The sequence below is a fragment of the Pimephales promelas genome, chromosome 15, assembly GCF_988280905.1.
Source record: "Pimephales promelas chromosome 15, fPimPro1.hap1.1, whole genome shotgun sequence".
NCBI classification, from domain to species: domain Eukaryota; kingdom Metazoa; phylum Chordata; class Actinopteri; order Cypriniformes; family Leuciscidae; genus Pimephales; species Pimephales promelas.
The window spans coordinates 27,942,877-27,964,568 of record NC_142783.1 but is presented as its reverse complement, the minus strand read 5'-3'; the positions used below and the strand labels follow the sequence as shown (position 1 = coordinate 27,964,568).

Here is a 21,692-nt window from a genome sequence, read left to right as displayed (position 1 = left end):
AAGAATTTTTCATACTGTAATATTGTGCTGCTCAAATTAATTTGTAGTTTATTTTAATATCTGCCATTTATTGGTTGTCTGCTGTGACATAAAAAAATAATTATTTTAATATCAATGCATTCCTACTTAACAAACATGTCTTTGTAAAGTTAATGTTATGAACATGTAAATCCATTAATCAGATTTTTGCACGAGTACGAAAAAACATGAAATGACGTACACTGTAAAAAATACCAAATATTATACTTACCAAATATGGAGAAAAACTCAAAACATTGTATCATATGCAGGTTTTCTCTAAAAAACCTGTCATTTTTTTTTTTTTCAACTTTTGTTTTTTGTTTTTCAACTAAAAACGGTAAAGATTCATTCCCAGAAATCCCTGCATGACACATCATGTAATATGATTAAAAAAAAAATATATATATATATATATATATATATATATATATATATATATATATATGTATATGTATATATATATATATATATATATATATATATATATATATATATATATATATATATAATTAATTTTGTTTCTTCTTATTTTTGTGATCAGTAATTAGTTAATTGTTAGTTGATGTTATTACATGTTTATTGTATTATTTCAATTTCACATGTGCTACCCTGATATTGTTTTGTGTTGGTATATTAAGGTAAAAACAGATTTTGATTTGTTCAAGTATATCGGTATATTAACATTATATCACTTAATAAAATGCACGGTTATAAGTTGTAAAATATGCAGGCATAGTACCATCCCATAACATTTTTTTACGGGGAATTTTATGGCAACTACGCCAGCTTTTTTATCGTAAATTTAACAAGATATTTTTTTCTTTTTTTGTGTAACTGCTTTATGGTTTATGTGAATTATGTCTGTTGCAAATAACCATAACTCTCCACCTACAACAGTTATTCCACCACAAAAGGACACTCCTGAATAGATTGTGATTTTTACAATCTAATAGATTGAACCCAGTCCATTCCTTTAACCTAGTGGACTTTTCATTGATAAACTAGACCTTGAAACAACGTATTTTTAACCGTGAACGTTTCATATTAGATGTAAGATAATGTTTCAGGTCACAGTAATCTGTAGTTTGCACCGATTATGAAACAAGTCACTTTTTCTTTCTCTTGGCTGTTTGTTGTTAAGAAGGTAAAGAGCAGCAACTTGTAAATGGTCGAAGACTGATAAGATGAACTTGTGCAGGAGTCTGTGGGGATGATAGAGACATAGACCGGCCCTGTTCCCTGCAGTGAGAACAGAGGGCACATTAGGGATGCAGCGCCACAGAACAGACCTTTTGAAACTCCAGGAGACGATCAGTCAGTAATAGAGTGAAGCCATGGTCCACTGCTCAGGGGAGATGAGAGGGCAAAGCAAAGGATGAAGGGAAATTGAAAAACAGGGGTGGAAAACCACTTTATTTGTGTGTGTGTGTTTGCAGAAAAAGCAGAAGTATCTATTTTGGGAGGCTCACATTACTTAACTGGTTTATTACTGGAGTCATTAAGTCATAGTAACAATAAAACTGGCATAGATTAGCTGCTGACGTGATGGTGCAAACACTTCTTATATAAAAAAAAACTGAATACTCAATACTCCATACACACTCTCTCTTCTCTGGCATTAAAGGGATAGTTAATAGATTTTTGATATGTTTTAGCTTAACTCAAGGGCATCCAAGATGTAGTTGTCTGTTTCCACAGTATTTTCAATTTTGATATTTTTTGGTCAAACCGTTCTTGTCAATCAGTCATATAATGGAGGTCTATCACCAGAGAAGTCCAAATGATTTAATGACTCGTAAATGTAAGTACACATTGATGGCCTAAGACACGAAACGAGCGGTTTGTGTGAGAAAACGAATAGTATTATATCGTTTTTACCCCTTGTCACCACGTCCAAGTGATCTGAGGGCGTGGATGCTTTGTGGCTGTGGTAACAAGAGGTAGGTCAGTCTTTTTGTTGTTGTTGTTGTTATCCCAGTTTTTAACCTTACCTTACAATCCCACTACTTTTAATCAAGATAAGTGTGTGTTGAGCTTTAGTGTGTCACAGTAAACTTTCAGTTTCATTTGGGGCAGTTTGCATCTGTGGTGGGCCATATATGAATGGCGATAGGTATTGCAGTTGCGCTGTCATATTTGCCTACACACGTTTAATTTTTTACTATTTTGGGAGGTTTAAAATATACATGTGGTTTCAACAGCCACAAGTTTTTCCAATTTCGTTTCAGGATGTGGTTTGAATGATCGGATTTAAATCCATCTCAAACCGTTACCGAGGGCATTCACACCTGGTTTTTTCACGTTTTGGATAGCTATCCTATCATAGAAACTGCATTAGTGACCAAGTGTAAACAGGCCATTTGATTTTAGGCAACTTGAGTGACTGATATTTGGTGTCACAGCAAATTTCAGGGTTTTTTATGCAAATACTTAAAAATGCAGACTGGCAATGCAAACAACTTGGCAGACAACTCCAGCCGTCACTTGGTGACCGTCAGCACTGTTGGTGTGTGAATATGCTTATAGTGCTCTAATGGATATCTATGTATTGACAGCTTGATTCTTTGAGAGTTTAAGAACCTAATATACAGATTAAATGGAGTATGTTAAGCTTTCATACAGAGGTCTTGCTTTCACGTTCAGCCTCGTGAAATATGTGAAGTCATACACAACACCAGACTACCCTCTATAACCGTGTGCCTTTAAATTCTGCTCTGAGAATTAAAGAGTTTTGGTGAAAGGTCATTCTCACAGGTCTTGTTCTGTTGCACAATGGTGTGACTGTCGCCCGTTTCATTAAAAATGACATTTTTATGCTGATTTATTGCTTTAATATGTTTCCACTCAGGCATGTCAGAGAAGGGTTTTATGACGGAGACAAGACCCCCATCTAACAGCTGCTGATAACACCTCACCCTTGTGTCTCATCTTTGTAAATTACCATCTTGAGACTTAGTGCGGCGGTCATTGCCAAATGAAAATGGAACTAGAGAGAGAGAGAGAGAGCTGCCCTCATCACGGGTCACTGGAGCTCTTGTCTGTCTTATTGGAGATGAATAGTATAAATGTATATTTATAGAAGGGCTACTGTAGAGTGTGAGTCCTTGAAAGGCAGTTTATGCCATCCAGTGGAAACTGTCTCAAGGGAAAGAGGCTGAAAAAAATCAATAGGTGATGCACGTTATGCACAACATGGCACTTTTTGGAATTGAACTTTTTTCATACAAGGAGCCAACACTTTTTTGAATAGAGATGGCTGTATATTTAATTAAAATTCTGTTTTAAATGAATATGTAAATTTCTTATTTAAATGCATTGTTTTCTTTTTTGTTTGTTTTTGGCTTTGTTTTGGGTTTTCTTGAAAGACATTGTGACTGTGAAAAGATTTGTGTGCACAGATCACTTTTAAATTAGTTTTAAGAAAGTTAGTTTGCACTTTCAATATATTGACTATAAGGGCTCGCTGTATATTTGTTTTCGGATTATTGCCAGGTCCAGCCGACCAATCAGAACCCATGAAGAGGCTCCATGGAGACCGGAACTAAACAGAGCTTTTTCTAGCTATGTATGTTTGCATCCAAAGTTGCTAATTTAACCTATGCGCAAAATTGGAATATCGCATAAAACATTTGCGATAAAGCACCGTTCAAAAATCACCACTTCCTGATAAACTGACGATAAATAGTACTAAGAAAAGTAGGAGAATCCACTAGCCAGGTGTTTTCAGTCATTTCAGTCCCAGCTTATGTATTCAGTCATTATTCAATGGTATGCTAAAAATCCATGTGAAAAAAAATCTAAAATGCGATTCATTTCGATTAATTAATTACAAAGCCTCTAATTAATTAGATTAATTTTTTTTTTATCGAGTCCCGACCCTAAAAAAAAATATTTCTGAATGACAGCGTTTCCATTAACCCATTTTTTCCTCTTGCGATAAGTCATTCCAAAAATCATGCTTCGAGGTCTTGATAAATTGTGACATTTCTTTTTTGTTTAGAATCCAGTATTCCTGTAATTCTTTTGTCTTTTATAAGTTTAATAAAGAAATCTTATTTTCTGGCCAAACCAATGAGCCCATCTTTAAAGAATTATAGACTTTTAAAGGGATACTCCACCCAAAAATAAAAATTGTCATCAAGAAACTCATACAGGTTTGCAACAACTTCAGGATGAGTAAATGATGACAGAATTTTCATTTTTGGGTGGAGTATCCCTTTTGGGTATCCCTTTAAGTGACCTGAAAAACCACCTCATGCAAGCGTAAAATCTTTTTTTGCCATAATATGTTAAATTTAAGGGTAATGGAAACGCAACTACTGTATATAATAATTTCCATATATAATAAATGACTTGGCTCTCAGAGCGCACAGAAGTAGAAGCAAAAAACGTGTTGTCTATCTTGCTTTTAGAGGCAGTATACCATAATTTTGTAGGATGTAAACAGTCGTTTTCTTGCACATCTGCATCCATTATCTTTAAATTCATTATTATTGAACAAGTTAATAGAGAAACATCTCAAACTTATTTTTTTTTTTGCGGTTGTGGCCAATATTAACTGAACAAAAATAGCATTCAAGGATGCACATCACTACAATCCACTAAAAATGGTACAGTCCAGACATGTTTGGCATAATACGTTATACACTTTGGATTTGGTATGCATATGTCCCGTTGACTGACCCACCACCATTCTACATTGAAAATCACAGCTCATCTTCTAACTGTACAATGTTCTCTGTGCAACCTCCACACAATCATCCTACAGAATGCTTAAACAGAAGGTCTTCTTAGTACACACAGTGCTGCTCAGAGCTCTGATGAAGGGCCTAGTGTTGAGACCGAGCAGGCACCGCCTCTGAATACTGCGAGTGGGACTGTAGACATGTTAAACTGGCTTTGTTTGAGGCAAAGACAGAAACTACATTGCCAAGAATTTGCCAACTGTTTCCTAGTGAGGAATCGGGGGCCTTGGCTGCTTGAGTCAGAAACCTGAATGCAGCATACCAAACGTTCTGCAGCTGTGTGCGGCTGATAGTGGGAGGCTTTTGCCTCAAACTGAGGCCCTGCTGAACATCAGTGGGTCTTTGATCACTTTCAGCGCTGAATAAAAGAGCGATCCTTATCAGATTGTGGGAGGATGTTAATAAGCTGAGTTGAAGTCATGGCATGAGTCTTGGCACGAGAAATTTGTTGTAGTATGTAAATAACTTGCATGAATTAGCTTGTATAATATCAGATCGGCCAAGTGGGGCCTCGGGCTATTTAAAGATAATGGCGCCAATTGCTAAATTGAAATTAACCAACAAAATCAGAGTCAAATACTTACGGAATGTATTTGAATATTTATTATTTGACTAGTTTTGTTGGTCTCTTTGTCTTTTTATTAAGTGAAGTGAAATCAAAACAGTATATAGTAAGGAAATTATTGAACCACAAAAAATATTTGTAATTGGACAATGTCTTTCCAATGAAAATTGGTTGTCTATTTGGATGATGCTGTGAATTTGCTGTTTACTGAATATTGCACCAAATATACTGTATACTTAAAAATAGATGTAAATTGTAAACATTTTAAACAGAAAGATATTGTCACATGACCTAACTACGTTTAATTCAGTGAGAGAATTAATTAATTATTATCATTTTTATTTTTTATTTTACATTTCAACTCAGTCTTCTGAGTAATTTGTTTAGACTGCCAAAAGTAAGCCAATAAAGGGATGTTAAAATTACTTGGGGTTTATTTGTCAAGCAGGAAATGGGAGGACAATTTTTTAGTGTAAATTATTTTCACTGTGTGGTTTATGTATACTGCACTTTTTGCATACTTAATATTTGCATAGTGCCCGCAATATACACACTGCTGAAATGAAATAGGCCTAGTATTTATGTTGTATGTTTTACCAAATATAGCCTTTTTTTTAACTCTTCCCCTTGTTTGCCTTCTTCTCTTTAGATACTGCTTTGTGGTTACGCTGGGATATCTCAGTTTCTGCCAGGTCACCAGAATCTTTGTATTTGACTATGGCATGTACTCAGCTGACTTCACTGGGTAAGTTATTTTAGCACTGCATTATCACTTTTTTGCTAACTGAAAAAAAAAAAATGTTTTCCAATAATAATGGGAAAAAAACTAACTAAAATAAATTTGAATGTCTCCAGAACTAACAAAAATTTAATTTCATTACAAAATGTTCCTGCATTAAAGACGAAACTCTTGTTATATAGCAATAACACTTGCCTGTGCTGAGAAATTAAATTATATAGTTATAAATTGATTATAGTTATTCTGGTTTAGTTTAGATTACACTACTCTTCACGAGTTTGGGGTCAGTAAGAATTTTTTATGTTGAAAGTAATCTTTTATTCTTTTATTCCGCAAGTATGAAATCGATTAAATTAATCAGTATTGATTGCCAGTAAAGACTTTTCTATTTTAAGTAAATGCTGTCCTTTTGTAATTTCCATTCATTAAAGAATCTTGAAAAATATAAAAATAATTAATCCACAAAAATAGAAAACAGCTATTTTAAATTACAAAACATTACAGTTTTACTGTATAAAATAAAAATAAAGATAATTCTTTCAAAAACAATTAAAATCTTTTACTACCCAAAACAGTATTGTATCATTTATATAAATACTAAAACTATAAAATGAAATTAGAAAACACTGAACATATTAAAACCTAACAGTAATGTAGTGACAACTAACCAAAACTAAACTAAATTCAAAAGACAGTTTAAAACAAACAAACAAACAAACAAGAAAAACCTAAATTACAATATTCACAACTATAAGTACTGGGGTTTTCATTGGGGTGTCCGTGTCTGTTGTGAAAAGATGCCTTGCATGCACCCCAACATTCTCACTACCTATAGACTGAACATAAGAAGAAAAAAAATCACTGTGTTCTGCTTTGCAATAATCTCAATAAAATATGCTTGCATTAGGCTTTATATTTATTTATTTCAAGAAAAGAGTTAAAAAAAAAAATATATATATATATAATGTGTATATATATATATATATATATATATATATACAATCACCGGCCACTTTATTAGGTACCCCATGCTAGTAACGGGTTGGACCCCCTTTTGCCTTCAGAACTGCCTCAATTCTTCGTGGCATAGATTCAACAAGGTGCTGGAAGCATTCCTCTGGGAGTTTGGTCCATATTGACATGATGGCATCACACAGTTGCCGCAGATTTGTCGGCTGCACATCCATGATGCGAATCTCCCGTTCCACCACATCCCAAAGATGCTCTATTGGATTGAGATCTGGTGACTGTGGGGGCCATTTGAGTACAGCGAACTCATTGTCATGTTCAAGAAACCAGTCTGAGATGATTCCAGCTTTATGACATGGCGCATTATCCTGCTGAAAGTAGCCATCAGAAGTTGGGTACATTGTGGTCATAAAGGGATGGACATGGTCAGCAACAATACTCAGGTAGGCTGTGGCGTTGCAACGATGCTCAATTGGTACCAAGGGGCCCAAAGAGTGCCAAGAAAATATTCCCCACACCATGACACCACCACCACCAGCCTGAACCGTTGATACAAGGCAGGATGGATCCATGCTTTCATGTTGTAGACGCCAAATTCTGACCCTACCATCCGAATGTCGCAGCAGAAATCGAGACTCATCAGACCAGGCAACGTTTTTCCAATCTTCTATTGTCCAATTTCGATGAGCTTGTGCAAATTGTAGCCTCAGTTTCCTGTTCTTAGCTGAAAGGAGTGGCACCCGGTGTGGTCTTCTGCTGCTGTAGCCCATCTGCCTCAAAGTTCGACGTACTGTGCGTTCAGAGATGCTCTTTTGCCCACCTTGGTTGTAACGGGTGGTTATTTGAGTCACTGTTGCCCTTCTATCAGCTCGAACCAGTCTGGCCATTCTCCTCTGACCTCTGGCATCAACAAGGCATTTCCGCCCACAGAACTGCCGCTCACTGGATGTTTTTTCTTTTTCGGACCATTCTCTGTAAACCCTAGAGATGGTTGTGCGTGAAAATCCCAGTAGATTAGCAGTTTCTGAAATACTCAGACCAGCCCTTCTGGCACCAACAATCATGCCACGTTCAAAGTCACTCCAATCACCTTTCTTCCCTATACTGATGCTCGGTTTGAACTGCAGGAGATTGTCTTGACCATGTCTACATGCCTAAATGCACTGAGTTGCCGCCATGTGATTGGCTGCTTAGAAATTAAGTGTTAACGAGCAGTTGGACAGGTGTACCTAATAAAGTGGCCGGTGAGTGTATATATATATGTGTGTGTGTGTGTGTGTGTGTGTGTATATATATATATATATATATATATATATATATATATATATTAACACTGATACTAGTAAAATATATATTTAATAATATGCCTCAAATAATGTTCTTAGTCTTTCCTTCCTGTGACAGGGCATCACAGACATAAGCTAAAATAGTTTACTTTAAATTAATTGAAAATTCAAGTAAATTACATAGTTTCTGTAACTAGTTTGTGTTTGTGTAATGCAAATAATAACTGCATGGAAATTGAACACACAGCCTGAAATAGACGGGGGCTCTTATTTTGAAATGTCTATGCTCATTCAACTTCACAAAACATGCAGTCTTAAAACCATACAACATGTTACTATATACACACCGGTGCGTCTACATTCACCCTCAAAATGATCAGGCTCTAGTTTCACTTCTGGATCAAAGCGGATCAGAATTATTTTCACCAAGGTGAACACAACCCTTGAGAAGCTGTGTGGAGATGTGGTCAATACAGCTGTATAAATAATAAATGTTGAATAACTTGGTTTGATAGAAGTGGAAGCTCTCACGTACATGTGAATCAATTTCAGGTGCTAACAGGATCTCACATACACACTTTCCTTTTTCCCCTCTGTCTCCAGGCCCATGATGGTCATCACACAGAAGATCACAAGTTTGGCGTTTGAGATTCATGATGGTTTGTAACAGTTTTATTAATTCCATTGTCATCTTCATGGTTGCAAAGCCTCGATAGCGACTAACTGGCATGATTTCTACCTGAAATCTTTCTACAGCTCTATTGTTTCTTTCTATGCCCATGTTAGAGGCTCTAGGAATTATATAAGGGCTGTTAAACCCTGCTGCTACACCACGTCCTCGTATGCCATTGATTTGTACCATTGCTGGCGCTGCACTCTAGTGAGTGGGCCAAAGTAGTTAGGGATGCCAGCTGGATGTTGCGCTTCAGACCGCACTTACCTCATCCAAAACGCTATATCGCTTATTATGCAGCTTGGTGAAATCTGTTTAATGAGATACTAATTGTGCTACATCACCACATCATTTTTGCATGATCTGGATCATTGATAAAGGAGAATGAAGGTGGTTTTAACTTCCTCTGAGTTTGTGAAAGAGACCGTTCATCCAAAATTATTTTACGTAATTTTAGCAAAAAACACCATATTTGAATATACAGTACCGTTCAAAAGTCAGTAATATTTTATTTTTAAAGAAATTATTCATTTTTTAACACTAAATCAGCATTTTAGAATGATTTCACTGAAGGCGGGAGTAATGATTGTGAAAATTGAGCTTTGCCATCACAGGAATAAATTAATTTAAAATATATTAAAATAGAAAAACTTTACTTTGTATTAATATAATAATAAAATAATAACAATAAAAGAAATACATTTTGCTGAATTGAATTGATTTTTTTCACTGTATTTTTGATCAAATAAATGCAGCCTTGGTGAGTATAAAACTAACATTAATACAACAAGCAAAACGTGTTGCAGTCTTTATTCACCTTTGTTAACACACTAGTTAATAAAAATACAGCTGTCCATTGTTTGTTCATGTTAGTTCACAGTGCATTAATTAATGTTAACAAATACAACTTTTGATTTTAGTAATGTATTAGTAAATGTTGAAATTAAAATGAACAAAAAGTAATAAATGCTGTAGAAGTTCAGTTCATTATTAGTTTATTAACTAATGAAACCTTATTGTAAAGTGTTACCAAGACTTACAATCGTGCTGATCCCAAAGGTTGGCAAATGTCTTTTTTTTTTTTTTTGGTCTGAGATAGAAAATAGTGTACGTGTTATTTTTGTAACTTGTCAGCCTCTGGTCACCATTCAATTTCATTGGATGGAAAAGAGCAGCTTTGACTTTCTTGAAAATATCTTTTGTGTTCCACAGAAGAAAAGGGTTTGGGATGACATCAGTAAATATTGACACATTTTTCATTTTTGGGTGAACTATCCCTTTAAGCACAAAGTAATGAGCAGCAGAGGACACATGATGGCATCAACCCAAAAGAAACCACTCTAGTTTTATCAACGACCGGCAAATCTCACATGCAAACAATGCGACTGATAAGCAAACTAGATTGCACACCATCCTAGCATAGTTTTTTACATACTTAGTCAAGCACAGAGCTAATCGCTGTAATATGTCACCGAGTCACTTTTAGAGTCAAACAGAAGTGGCATCACAGTCACCACATTTCCTTTAACGGGGTTTTTGGGAAGAGTACGAGAGCACATCCCTTTTCTCTGAAGCATTTGCTCACAGAGCAGCTGGCCTGGCCAAAACTGCAGCCCAGCACTTCTGAGCGGCCTCCGCAGGACTTGCCCTGCTCCACTGCAGGCAACACACATGACATATTAATCCATGTGATTTAATGAAGTTATGCAATCATCTCCTCCCTCCTCCACTTTATGGAGAACTGAACTCAGACTAAAAGTGTGGCACTCTGATCATTTGGCAAATAGATTTTTTGTACTTGTTTATTTAAATGGGACTATGCATATTAATGAACATCTTAGCTTTTCAGCAATGTAAATATGCCAGAGTAAGCCCCAAGGCTATTTTTCATCTGCAGTCCCCCGTCAGGTCATCCCAATATCAAGTAACAAGGCTAAACATTGAAATTAAATATGATTCTACACAATATAAAGGACACCATAATATTCAAACAACATATTATAAAAGATACCACCGTGAAATGATCTTTGACTTGTGCTGGACTAATGATTATTCTTAATAATTATATATATATATATATATATATGAAGAGTTCAGATGCAAAAGCCTCTAAATGCCATTTGAAATTTTCTTCTTTAATGATGATTTTTATCAAACTTGTATATTTAAGTTCAGTAATTTCACTTAAATAACAATTAATAGGTAATTGTCATTGCCATTTAAGTGAAATTACTCAACTTAAATATACAAGTTTGATAAAAATCATCATTAAAGAAGAAAATTTCAAATGGCATTTAGAGGCTTTTGCATCTGAACTCTTCATATATAGCCTTATTTAAAATACTTTTATTTTTGGCCTTTGTCAAATGCTAGAGATAATACAGAGGTGACCGGAAAATATTAAGGTGTAGAATGCTGCAGTGATGACGTATTTTTGTTTACCAATCTGGAAAGAAGCTCTGTGACCATGTTCGTTCGTGAGAAAAATGTACAACTATATTGAATTTTGAAGGCTAAATACAATTACCAGAAGTAAAAAGCTAAATGTATTCAATAAACAAACTACACCCCGGTCACATGACTTTAACACAACCACAGTTTCTGACAGCTCTTTCAGTCTTTATTTAACCCTTATATGTTTAAAATTAATAGATTACGGAATTTAAGATGGCAGTTTTACCAAAAAAAAAGGCAAAAGTGTGTATATGAACAGCATACTGTTCTGTAAAAGCGTACTAGAGTAGATGAGTTTACCTGTTCGTCATGATGTTTAATGTCCCGTCCTAATTAGCCACTTTTTCAAGACAAGTAAAAGCTTTTTTTTATATCACAAGTGGGTATTACTGATGTTTTTTATGTTTTGGAATTAAACAAGAAAAAATATCTTGAGCTTGTGTGAACCACGTAGCTTAATTCTGGCATTGAACCAAAAACCCATTCCAAAAACCCATTGAACCAGAAGTGCTAAAATGCTGACTCATTTCCAGATTTTGGCCTACAAAAATATGCCATCCCTCTAGACACTCTCTAGGAACTGATTCAAACCTGAGTCTCCTGCATTAGCTTAATGTGTCTGTAGCTATTGTGCTAACTGCTAGGCCATGGTTCTGCTGTAATATAATGCAGTTTGTTGTGCTATTAATACAAGTATGTTTCAATGGGTCTGTGTAGAATCTGTTTGTGTGCTGCCTGGTGAACAAATATCATGAGGTGTTGTTGATTCTGTCGCATTTGCTGAAGGAAGAAGAGTGGAATTGTGTCTGTGTGTACATGGCATGCTGCTGTTGGTTATGCAATTCCCAGCAGCCATTAAAACCTGCTGAAGCTGATAGGGTGACTAATCTAGTTGTCAGTGCATCGACGGAGATGAATGAACGATGGCTTGATCTCTTTTCTTCACTAACCCGAGAGACTTCACCGCTCCAGGCTGGAGCAGAGCAGCTCAGTGCTTCAAAACACTACATCACTGCCCGTAGACTCTTAATCAACGTCTACAGTCAATGGTAGTGTGTGTGTGTGTGTGTGTATTAGGCGTATACAGTAGCTGTATATTTGTCCTATCGTCACTGTACGGTTTGGTGCATGCAGTCAGACGACGAATACAGTCAGTCACAGTTGATCCTCCAACGCAGAAGGGGGCGCTCAAGGTCATGTAACATTCCCTGTGTCCCAATTCGCCTACTTATACTACGCCCTAAAAGTATGTACTCTTTTTGTGAAGAAATAGTACATACTTTTGAGTGTGTAGCAAAAGAGTAGGCAAGCTTTGGGACATACTACTGCATCATCTTGAACGGACAGCTCTGTCGCGTGCATCATCATCTCGTCACAGTTAAAATCCTCCATTCGATCTAATTTAATTTCTTACTGTTTCAGAGAGAAATGTTGTAGCAGTTGTGGCAGATGAATGTGCTCGTCTAAATGATGAATGTGTGAACATTTAATTAATTTATTCCTGTGATGGCAAAGCTGAATTTTCTGCATCATTACTGTCACATGATCCTTCAGAAATCACTCTAATATGCTGATTTGGTGTTCAAGAAACACTCTTATGCCTCGTTTCCACTGAGGGGTACGGTATGGTACGGTACAGTACGGGTCGGGTCGGGTACACCATGATCAGGCTTGCGTTTCCACCGCCAACAGTACCCTTACCTGATAGGCGTGGTATGCTGGAAAGAAGCGATCGACGTCATTTTCGCGCGAAGAAAGCGACATAGTAAACATACAATGGATGACGGACAGTAGATCTTGTTCTCGCTTCTCGGCATGTTTGTCACTAGAAACAAGCGCTGGCATTAGGCGTTTTCAAGAAGCCAACGCAAAGTCCGCGACGCGAGTCCAGTAGTTCTGCCAATGGAAGAGCGCGTTCTTGAACGCGGCACTCAGCTCGCTCGGGCTATGCGACTCCGGTTATCTCTGTATGTTCATTTTAGGCAACAATAAAACGAAATATGTTATAAAACACCACTCTGCTTCTTTTCGATTTCATTTCAATATATTTTAAACATTCTAAAGCACACAAATGTGCAACGCATAGCCTTGATTATATTCACTGCATGTAACGTTATTTATAACAAAACTAAATATAAAACAACCCTGCCTCTTTTCGTTTAAATTTAAAACTATTAAACATATTCCAGGCAATATGTAGCCTAATGTATTGCATAGGCTATCGCATTGGTACAAATGTTGCAATAAACAACATTACAGATGATCTTGTAATAAAATAAAATATGACAAAACGATCTCTTTTTGTTGAATTTCAGTTTTATCAATAATAGCCATTATAAAAGTATAAGTAAAAAGTACATAATAATATTATATATATAATACATAATATAATATAATAGACAAGCTTAAATATAACATCAAGAAACAATTCAGTCAGTCAAATATACTCAGCGCTCAAAGATATGAAACTTCACGTAGCCTTCTGCCAAAACTATTGGCCAGGAAACTAATTATAGATTCACGAGACCAAAGATCACCTGTTAGGTTTATACAAGACGAACTATATCTCATGTTTAACCACTAAAGAGACGTTCGAGTCAGCAGCAAACATCAGAACGACTAGCCGAGGAAAGGCTGTTCCAGGCGGGGGACACGAGCGTGAGCGTCCGGTGATCGGTTAGAATGGATCTCAGTCAAATTATCATAAATCTATAAATAAACCACAGATTTGAGCTTTAAAAAACTACATTTCGTGACACAATAGCAGTAGAATTATATTTCAACTGTATATGCTTTTAATGCCCTTGTAGCACGCGCGAGTGACGATACTCCGTCAACCAATCAGCGTTCTGCAGTGAGTCTAGCTCCACCTTTTAGTACCCTTTCACTGTGCTAGGTACCCCAACGGAAGGGTACCCAAAAAGTGGTACGGTACGGTTCGGCTTTTTGGTACCATTCACAAGTTTTGACAGTGGAAACGCAAATAATTGCGTACCGAACCGAACTGTACCGTACCGTACCACTCCATTATTGTTATCAATGTTGAAAACAGTTGTGCGGTTGTTTTTAGGATTCTTTAATGGATAGAAAGTTTTAAAATGGAATAAAAAATAGAAATCTTTTGTAACATACTGGTAATTTTGATCAAATGAATGTGTTCCTGCTGAATGAAAGTATTAATTAAAAGAGAGGGGAAGAGAAAGAGATACTTGTGTTTATTAATTATTTGCATGTTTGCTCTCACTAAGCCTGTATAATAAAACATTTTTGTATTTGACATGTAACTTTAAAAGCGCTGAATGTGTAATCACAGCTGCACGATTTCGTTTCCATTTGTGCTTTACGAGTGTGTGTGACTCTGCATCGTCACGTGGGCTTCATTCACACATATTTGCTGTATAACTGCTGTTTCTGCAGGTCAGTGTGAACCACAGGAACCCACTGGCCTCAAACACCCATCCGCACACACACACACACTGCTGCAGTACTGCTGCATTATAATCCCACAGAGCAGTATTTGTCATCTGTGTTTCTAAATAACAGTGTATTGTTGTGTGAGTGTGTCTGATGAGTTTGGACCTGTGTTTGTGTGTTTTTCCCACAGGCTTGATGAAGAGGGAGGAGCACCTAAAGCCCAATCAGAAGTATCTTGCTGTCAGGTATGTGTGAAAGGTATGTTTGTGGTTGGGATGAGGTCACTCATTTACTTTCTGCTTCTTTTGAAAGAAAATCAACTTCAAACCCACACTGACAACATATATATATAATACATATAATATCATATATACTGTATATATGATATGATGAATACAACAGACATTTAGTGAGATTTGTCGTCTAATCATGGCAGAGAAATTGAGACCGATTCAAGATATAACGTCCCACTTACTGATCAAATGCTTGTTAGTCCCCTCAGAGAGTGCACAGCATTGTTTATTAACAATAGTTTTGAGTGTAATATGGTTCTGCATTGCCCAAATAGCAGCATAGCTCTTGGAGAATCATTTACAATCAGGCCCTGAAGGCTGTTGCCAAGCAACTGAACATTCCCGCCGCATCATGTGAGCCAATTTCCACACAGGAAGTCGTCAGGATTCTGAGTTTTCAGAAGTCACACCCGACAGTTAATGAGTGCCGTTTTGGACAATGTTTGCGTCACAGAATGTTAGCCAGTATCTCAATGTTTACATTCTGGATGAGTTGCATTCTTGTTCAAACAATGTTAATGTTATGTTTGTTCATTGCTAAAGTGCTGGTCAAATATTCTACAAACACTGAGACATTAGCAATCAAATCAAGTTCCTGTAATTGTACTGTAAAACTCTTATATCATTTTATTAAATTGTTGTCCAGCTGTTTTAAAAGAGTAATAAGCACAGTGACAAAATGCTACTTGACTGTTCATGACAAATGTGTCAGATTAATTTTAGCAACGTTTGTTAGTTAAAAACAAGCAATTTATCTAGAGAGTCCCAGAGTTTAAAGTCCCATTTATTGATAGACTGTGATTCATCACTAGTTTTAGCTTTTATGTAAAATTGGGAAATTTCTCATTTTATTTGTTATAGATTAATATTTGTAAGTTTAATGCTGAGATTTCATTTCAAGAAATAAAAAATATTGCAAAAAATATATACATATTTATTTAGTTTTTAATCTATTTGCTATTTATATTTTTTATTTGTCACATTATATGTTATATTTAAAAATGTCATTAAAAATATATCACTACCTAAATAACCTCATTAAATAATAATTTTGATGTCATTTTCGTACCGTTTTGGTGCTTTAAACTGTTAATAATTTCTAGCTTGTAGTGCAGCTTTTTCAAAAAGGTTGCTTAACTTGTAAGTTTAACTTGTAGCTTGTTGTGAAGCTACAGTTTCAGAGCTGCTTCCCATGATCCCATAATTAATGGCCTTGTAACATGAAATGTATTTTTATCATTCCCTGCTTGCCTAAATTAATGTATAAAAACATTATACTAATAACATTAATATGTTAAAGCAACACTTTTACCTTCAAATAATGTTTCCAAAATCGTTTCAATGGTTCATCAAGACGTAACAGGGTGAAAAACACGTCTGGATTCGCTTTGCGGTCCTATATCTGCTATAACCACGCATTGGATCGCGTTTCTGTCTTTTTAATGAGACATAAGAAAACTACAAATTTGACTTGCTTTACGCCAAGCGTTACAATAGTCGTTATTTTGTTTTGTTTTTTCTTCGTTTCTGATGTCACAGAGGAAAAGTTCCTTAGTGTTGCTTTAACATTAGTCCTTTTTCAATATTATCTCTCCTACAGAGCCAATCATGATTTGGTATTTGATATTTGGTGTGCTTTGTTGGTTAATTCACTTTATGTGGTGGGTTATTGTTGTTCTGTCCTTGTGTTTTCTGTACAGGAAGATGCCCAGTCTGCTGGAGTATCTGAGTTATAACTGTAACTTTATGGGGATCCTGGCCGGCCCAACCTGCTCCTATAATGATTACATAGCCTTTATAGAAGGCCATTGCTACGAGCCCAAGCACCTGGAGTCAAACGGCAAAGTGAATGGGAAATTCAAGCAGAATGACCCTTCACCTAAGGTAGTGTATTGACTCGGTTCTCTTGCTCCCTCTGGTGACTGAATCAGGGTTAGAATCAGAGCTGCACACTAAAGACATTAGTAGTTTTGACCACATTTGGGCTGTCATATATACATATATCTCAAACACAACACAAACCCCAAGAGGAAAATGTGACGGAACCAGTTTTGCAGTCCTTACAAGTAAAATGCTTTTTGAGAGAGGTGTTACTTTGGTGTGGACAATGAAGACAGTCAGGTTCACTGACAAGACTTTGATTTTAATTGACATTAACTGAAAATCTTTGCACTGTATGCTAAAAACATCCTTATTGGCGTGGCTTTATCTTTTTTCTTATCCAGTTTTTTTTTGTCATTTAAATCAATGACAATCTTCTTAGACAGGAGGTCATATTACTCAGGCTTTGTTTGTTTTGACTGTAGTTCTGGAGATGAACATGCTTTTATATGCATTCCTTCCTTAGGAGCTTCACAATGGTTTTAGTTTAATGGATTTCTCCAGAAACGACTCACCAGTAACAGCTTCAGACCTCATTAAATATCGTCAGTAGTAAATGGTTTTCATTCTTAAAAGACGAAGATCAATAAAAACATTTGTTGAATCCGTTCCGTTCACAAATGAATTTCCTGTCACACAGACGCTGCCGTATAATTCACCATCTAGCTCTTTCTGCTCTTCAATGATATGATCATTGGAAAGTAAAATTAGTTATTTTGTCATGATCGTGAAGAAACATCTTAAAGACTTGGGTATGAAAAACTATTGAACATTCACACTATATGGGGTAATTTGTCACAATGAGACTGATGCTTATGGACGCATAATAAAGAAAGAAAAATTTTCTATTTTCTATAACACTACAGCTCATATGTTAGTAATGCGAGTTATTATTACATGATCCATCAAAGATGCAATAAATCATCAACAGTGATCGTAAAGACATTTATGTTTCAAAAGATTTCTATTTCAAATAAATACTGTATTCATCAAAGAATCCTAAAAAATTCCACAAAAAGTAGCACAACCGTTTTCAACATTGATAAAAAATAAATATTTATTGAGCACCAAAAAGCCTATTAGAATGGTTTCTGAAGAATCATGTGACACTGAAGATTGAAAACAAATCATAACAGGATTTTTATAATTTATTATAAATTGTAATAATATTTTACAATATTACTGTTATTTACTGTATTTTTATCTAACAAATGCTGCCTTGGTGAGCATAAACATTCAAAAACATAAACTTACTAACCCCAAAGTTTTTGAACGGTAGTGTATCTGTTTTTAAAATGTGATACTCTTTTCAATGGCTTTTTAAACTACTGTGGCGCAACTTTGGCACTATTTAATGGCTTTTTGAGGACAGTTTCATAGATTGTAGTGTCCTGACTCCCTGCAATGGTTTGTTTTGTTCTTCTAGCGGGACGTGATCCAGAAACTGTGCACCTGTGTTCTGTCCCTGATGGTTTATTTGGTGATCTACACCGCCTGCCCTACAGATCGTGTCATCGATGACACCTTCATGGCCTCTAACCCCTTCTACGTCCAGGTCTTGTACCTCTACATCTCCATGTTGGCTTTGCGCCCCAAGTACTACTTTGTATGGACGTTAGGTGAGTAGGACAGATGGGCAATGTGCTCTTCTTATGTATATAATAAAAAACATCATACTTTTAATGAGGTCATGTGACAACAGTGGTTTGTTTAATGAGGTCATATGACAACATTACTGTGATAAAATGAAAATTTGGATGTATATTTCTTATTTTAAAACGAACCGTATAAGCGTATGTTGTACACAATGTTCAAGGCAACGTCATACTGCCCTCTTGTGTTCGTAAAGGGTGTTTTTTCTGAATTGTTGCCTTGTTTCTAATTGGATAATTCATTCACATTGTCACTTTTTGGGATTGACAATTGCATTTGTTTATAGGTGTAAGTCTCAAAATGTCCTGTTTTCTCAGCAACTTAGAAACTACTATCTGAATGAACGTGCAAAGGGAGTCGAGCCTGCATCTGCATTAAGGACTCAATCACTACGGTTGTGTGTTTGAGTCCTTAATGCGGTTATGTTCACACACAGGTCAGTTAACCAAATTCACACCTGTAGATTTTCAGGTCTCGCAACCTCATTCCCGAAAAACCGTTGTACAACACTAGAGCTGCACAAACGCATGTCTACCATGTATGATTTCGGTAACTTACAGTGATGGAGATATAAGCTGTCGTTTGAAGGTTTTATATCCAGTCACTGTTCTCCACCAGAGCTGTTTTGTGCTCTTCGCCCATCTCAAATGCTCTTCTCTCAACCCAGATAAAATCTGCTTCGGATAATGAAGATTTGACGGATGAATTCGCAGCTCGATTGGACTTGTTGCGTCAAAATTGATATGACTTTTCAGTTTTATGGACTTTACTGGTATGAGAAAACGGGCTTGACTCCCATTGCAAGTTCATACTGACAGTATTCAAGATGCTACTGAAAGTTCCTGTTTGAATGGGACATTTCGAGACTCACACCTGTGAGTAAATGTGGTTTTCAAACCCTAAAACTGACAGTGTGAATGTAGCCTACAGGACTGACAACCAAATTCTGCCGCTTTGTGAACAAAAACACTATCTTCCCTTTGAGATACTAAATTCTTTCACTCTTTTACAGCCGATGCCATCAACAATGCAGCTGGCTTTGGATTTAATGGATATAACACAGATGGCACCCCAAGATGGGACAGAATATCAAATTTAAGAATACTTCACATTGAGGTACGAGACTGACAATACATGCACTTTCTAGGGGTGTAACAAAACCCTCAAGTCACAATTCTATAGACCATTTCACAAGATGTAAACAACACTGGTCCAGAAGCACTTCCTGTTTCAGTTTGTAACTGTTTTCTTTATTTCACATGTAAAGAAAACATCTTAAAGATGTTTGTTTAACTTTTTGATTAAGTTTTAAATGTTCTGTTGGTTGTATTTTATCCCAGCTTTTATGTAGTGTTAAAAAACTAAAACAGGAAGTGCTTCTGGACCAGTGTTGTTTACATCTTGTGAAATGGTCTATACGATATCATTGTGATACTCCAAAGACATATGATATAAAAGGTTAAATGGACACTCTGACTTTTTGGGACTTTAGCTTATTCACCGTATCCCCCAGAGTTAGAGAAGCCTGTACATACCTTTTTCATCTCTGTGCGTTCTGTAACTCTGTCTGACGCACCCACCGCTAGCCTAGCTTAGCACAAAGACTGGAAGTAAATGGCTTCAGCTAGCGTTCTACTCCCAATAAGTGACAAAATAACGCAAACATTTTCCTATTTATATGTTGTGATTTGTATAGTCTAGGGATGGGACGATAACCGGTTTCACTATAAACCGTGATAAAATGTACTGACGGTTAGTATTATCGTTTAAAATTTAATTATCATTAAAACCGTGTTTAATTATCGCGATTTTAATAACTCACTGAATCCTGTCGGCCAGTCTGGCGCAGCCGCGCAGCACGCAATATTTTTTTAAATTACTATTGGAGAAGGAATGGTGGAAGGCAGTGACCGTGCTGAGGAGGTTTTTCAGCCTTTTAAGAGGACCAAATCTGAGGTGTAGTCATATTTTGGGTTTTACAAAAGTCCTGAGGGAAACTTGATCGAGGATGGTCACCCTGTCTGCCGAACAAAAAGTCACTACAATAGAAACACTTCAAATCTGCCGAGTCGTCTTGTGTGATCAGCACCCGAACGCAAGGCAAGTTAACTTTGACCTCAATACCAAAACTACGGCTGGGAAACGAAATGTTGTTTTGAGTTGAAACATTTTATGTCACTCACTTGAAATAGACGTGAAGCTTCCGCGAAGAAAAGTTCGTAGCAAGTGGATTTGAGCCAAAGACGAACGAACAACTTATATAGACCATTTCAAAAGATGTAAACAACACTGGTCCAGAAGCACTTCCTGTTTCAGTTTGTAACTGTTTTCTTTATTTCACATGTAAAGAAAACATCTTATAGATGTTTGTTTAACTTTTTGATTCAGTTTTAAATGTTCTGTTGGTTGTATTTTATCCCAGCTTTTTTGTAGTGTTAAAAAACTGAAACAGGAAGTGCTTCTGGGCCAGTGTTGTTTACATCTTGTGAAATGGTCTATAGACTATTATTAAGAGTGATATTTTAAGGGATAGTAAAGTATAGATACATCACGTATTAAACCGATTTTATTTTTTACCACATAATTACGGGGACATATTGAATTGATAATGAGATTAGCTAATGTTTTAAATCTTACCTATTTATGAATTCATTTTGTAAAACAATCGTCCAGACAAGATATATCACACCAATATTATCAAACTATGTAAACAATAAATCAACTCTGATTTCATTTTTGCAATACAATCAAAAACCGGAGACGCAAGACGGCAAGTTGTATTTGAATGAAACAAGAGCGCGCGTCCGTTGTGAATGTTATGGATGTGCGCTGTGTAATAATGCGTTGCTATTGACGACGGGCATTATAAAGAAGCAAATGCCATAGAATAGAATCTTGCCTAAAAAACTGCATAGAGAGGCTTGTTTTATTTGGGTTTTTTTTGTTGATTTTCAATTATAAAACTTGTTGAAATGTTTTCAGTGTGAGCATCAGTTCTT

The 21,692-nt window shown here is 36.1% G+C and overlaps 1 protein-coding gene across 1 annotated transcript in view; it reads left to right on the top strand.

Moving 5' to 3' along the window:
* The window catches only part of mboat2a (membrane bound O-acyltransferase domain containing 2a), a 57,016-nt gene that overhangs the window by 28,547 nt on the left and 6,777 nt on the right, over positions 1-21,692 (top strand). The window contains exons 4-9 of the mRNA XM_039667961.2: positions 5,981-6,076; positions 8,929-8,984; positions 15,057-15,111; positions 16,860-17,043; positions 18,467-18,659; positions 19,706-19,809. Of these exons, the coding sequence (XP_039523895.2) occupies positions 5,981-6,076; positions 8,929-8,984; positions 15,057-15,111; positions 16,860-17,043; positions 18,467-18,659; positions 19,706-19,809 (688 nt within the window). The remainder of the gene's footprint in view (positions 1-5,980; positions 6,077-8,928; positions 8,985-15,056; positions 15,112-16,859; positions 17,044-18,466; positions 18,660-19,705; positions 19,810-21,692) is intronic.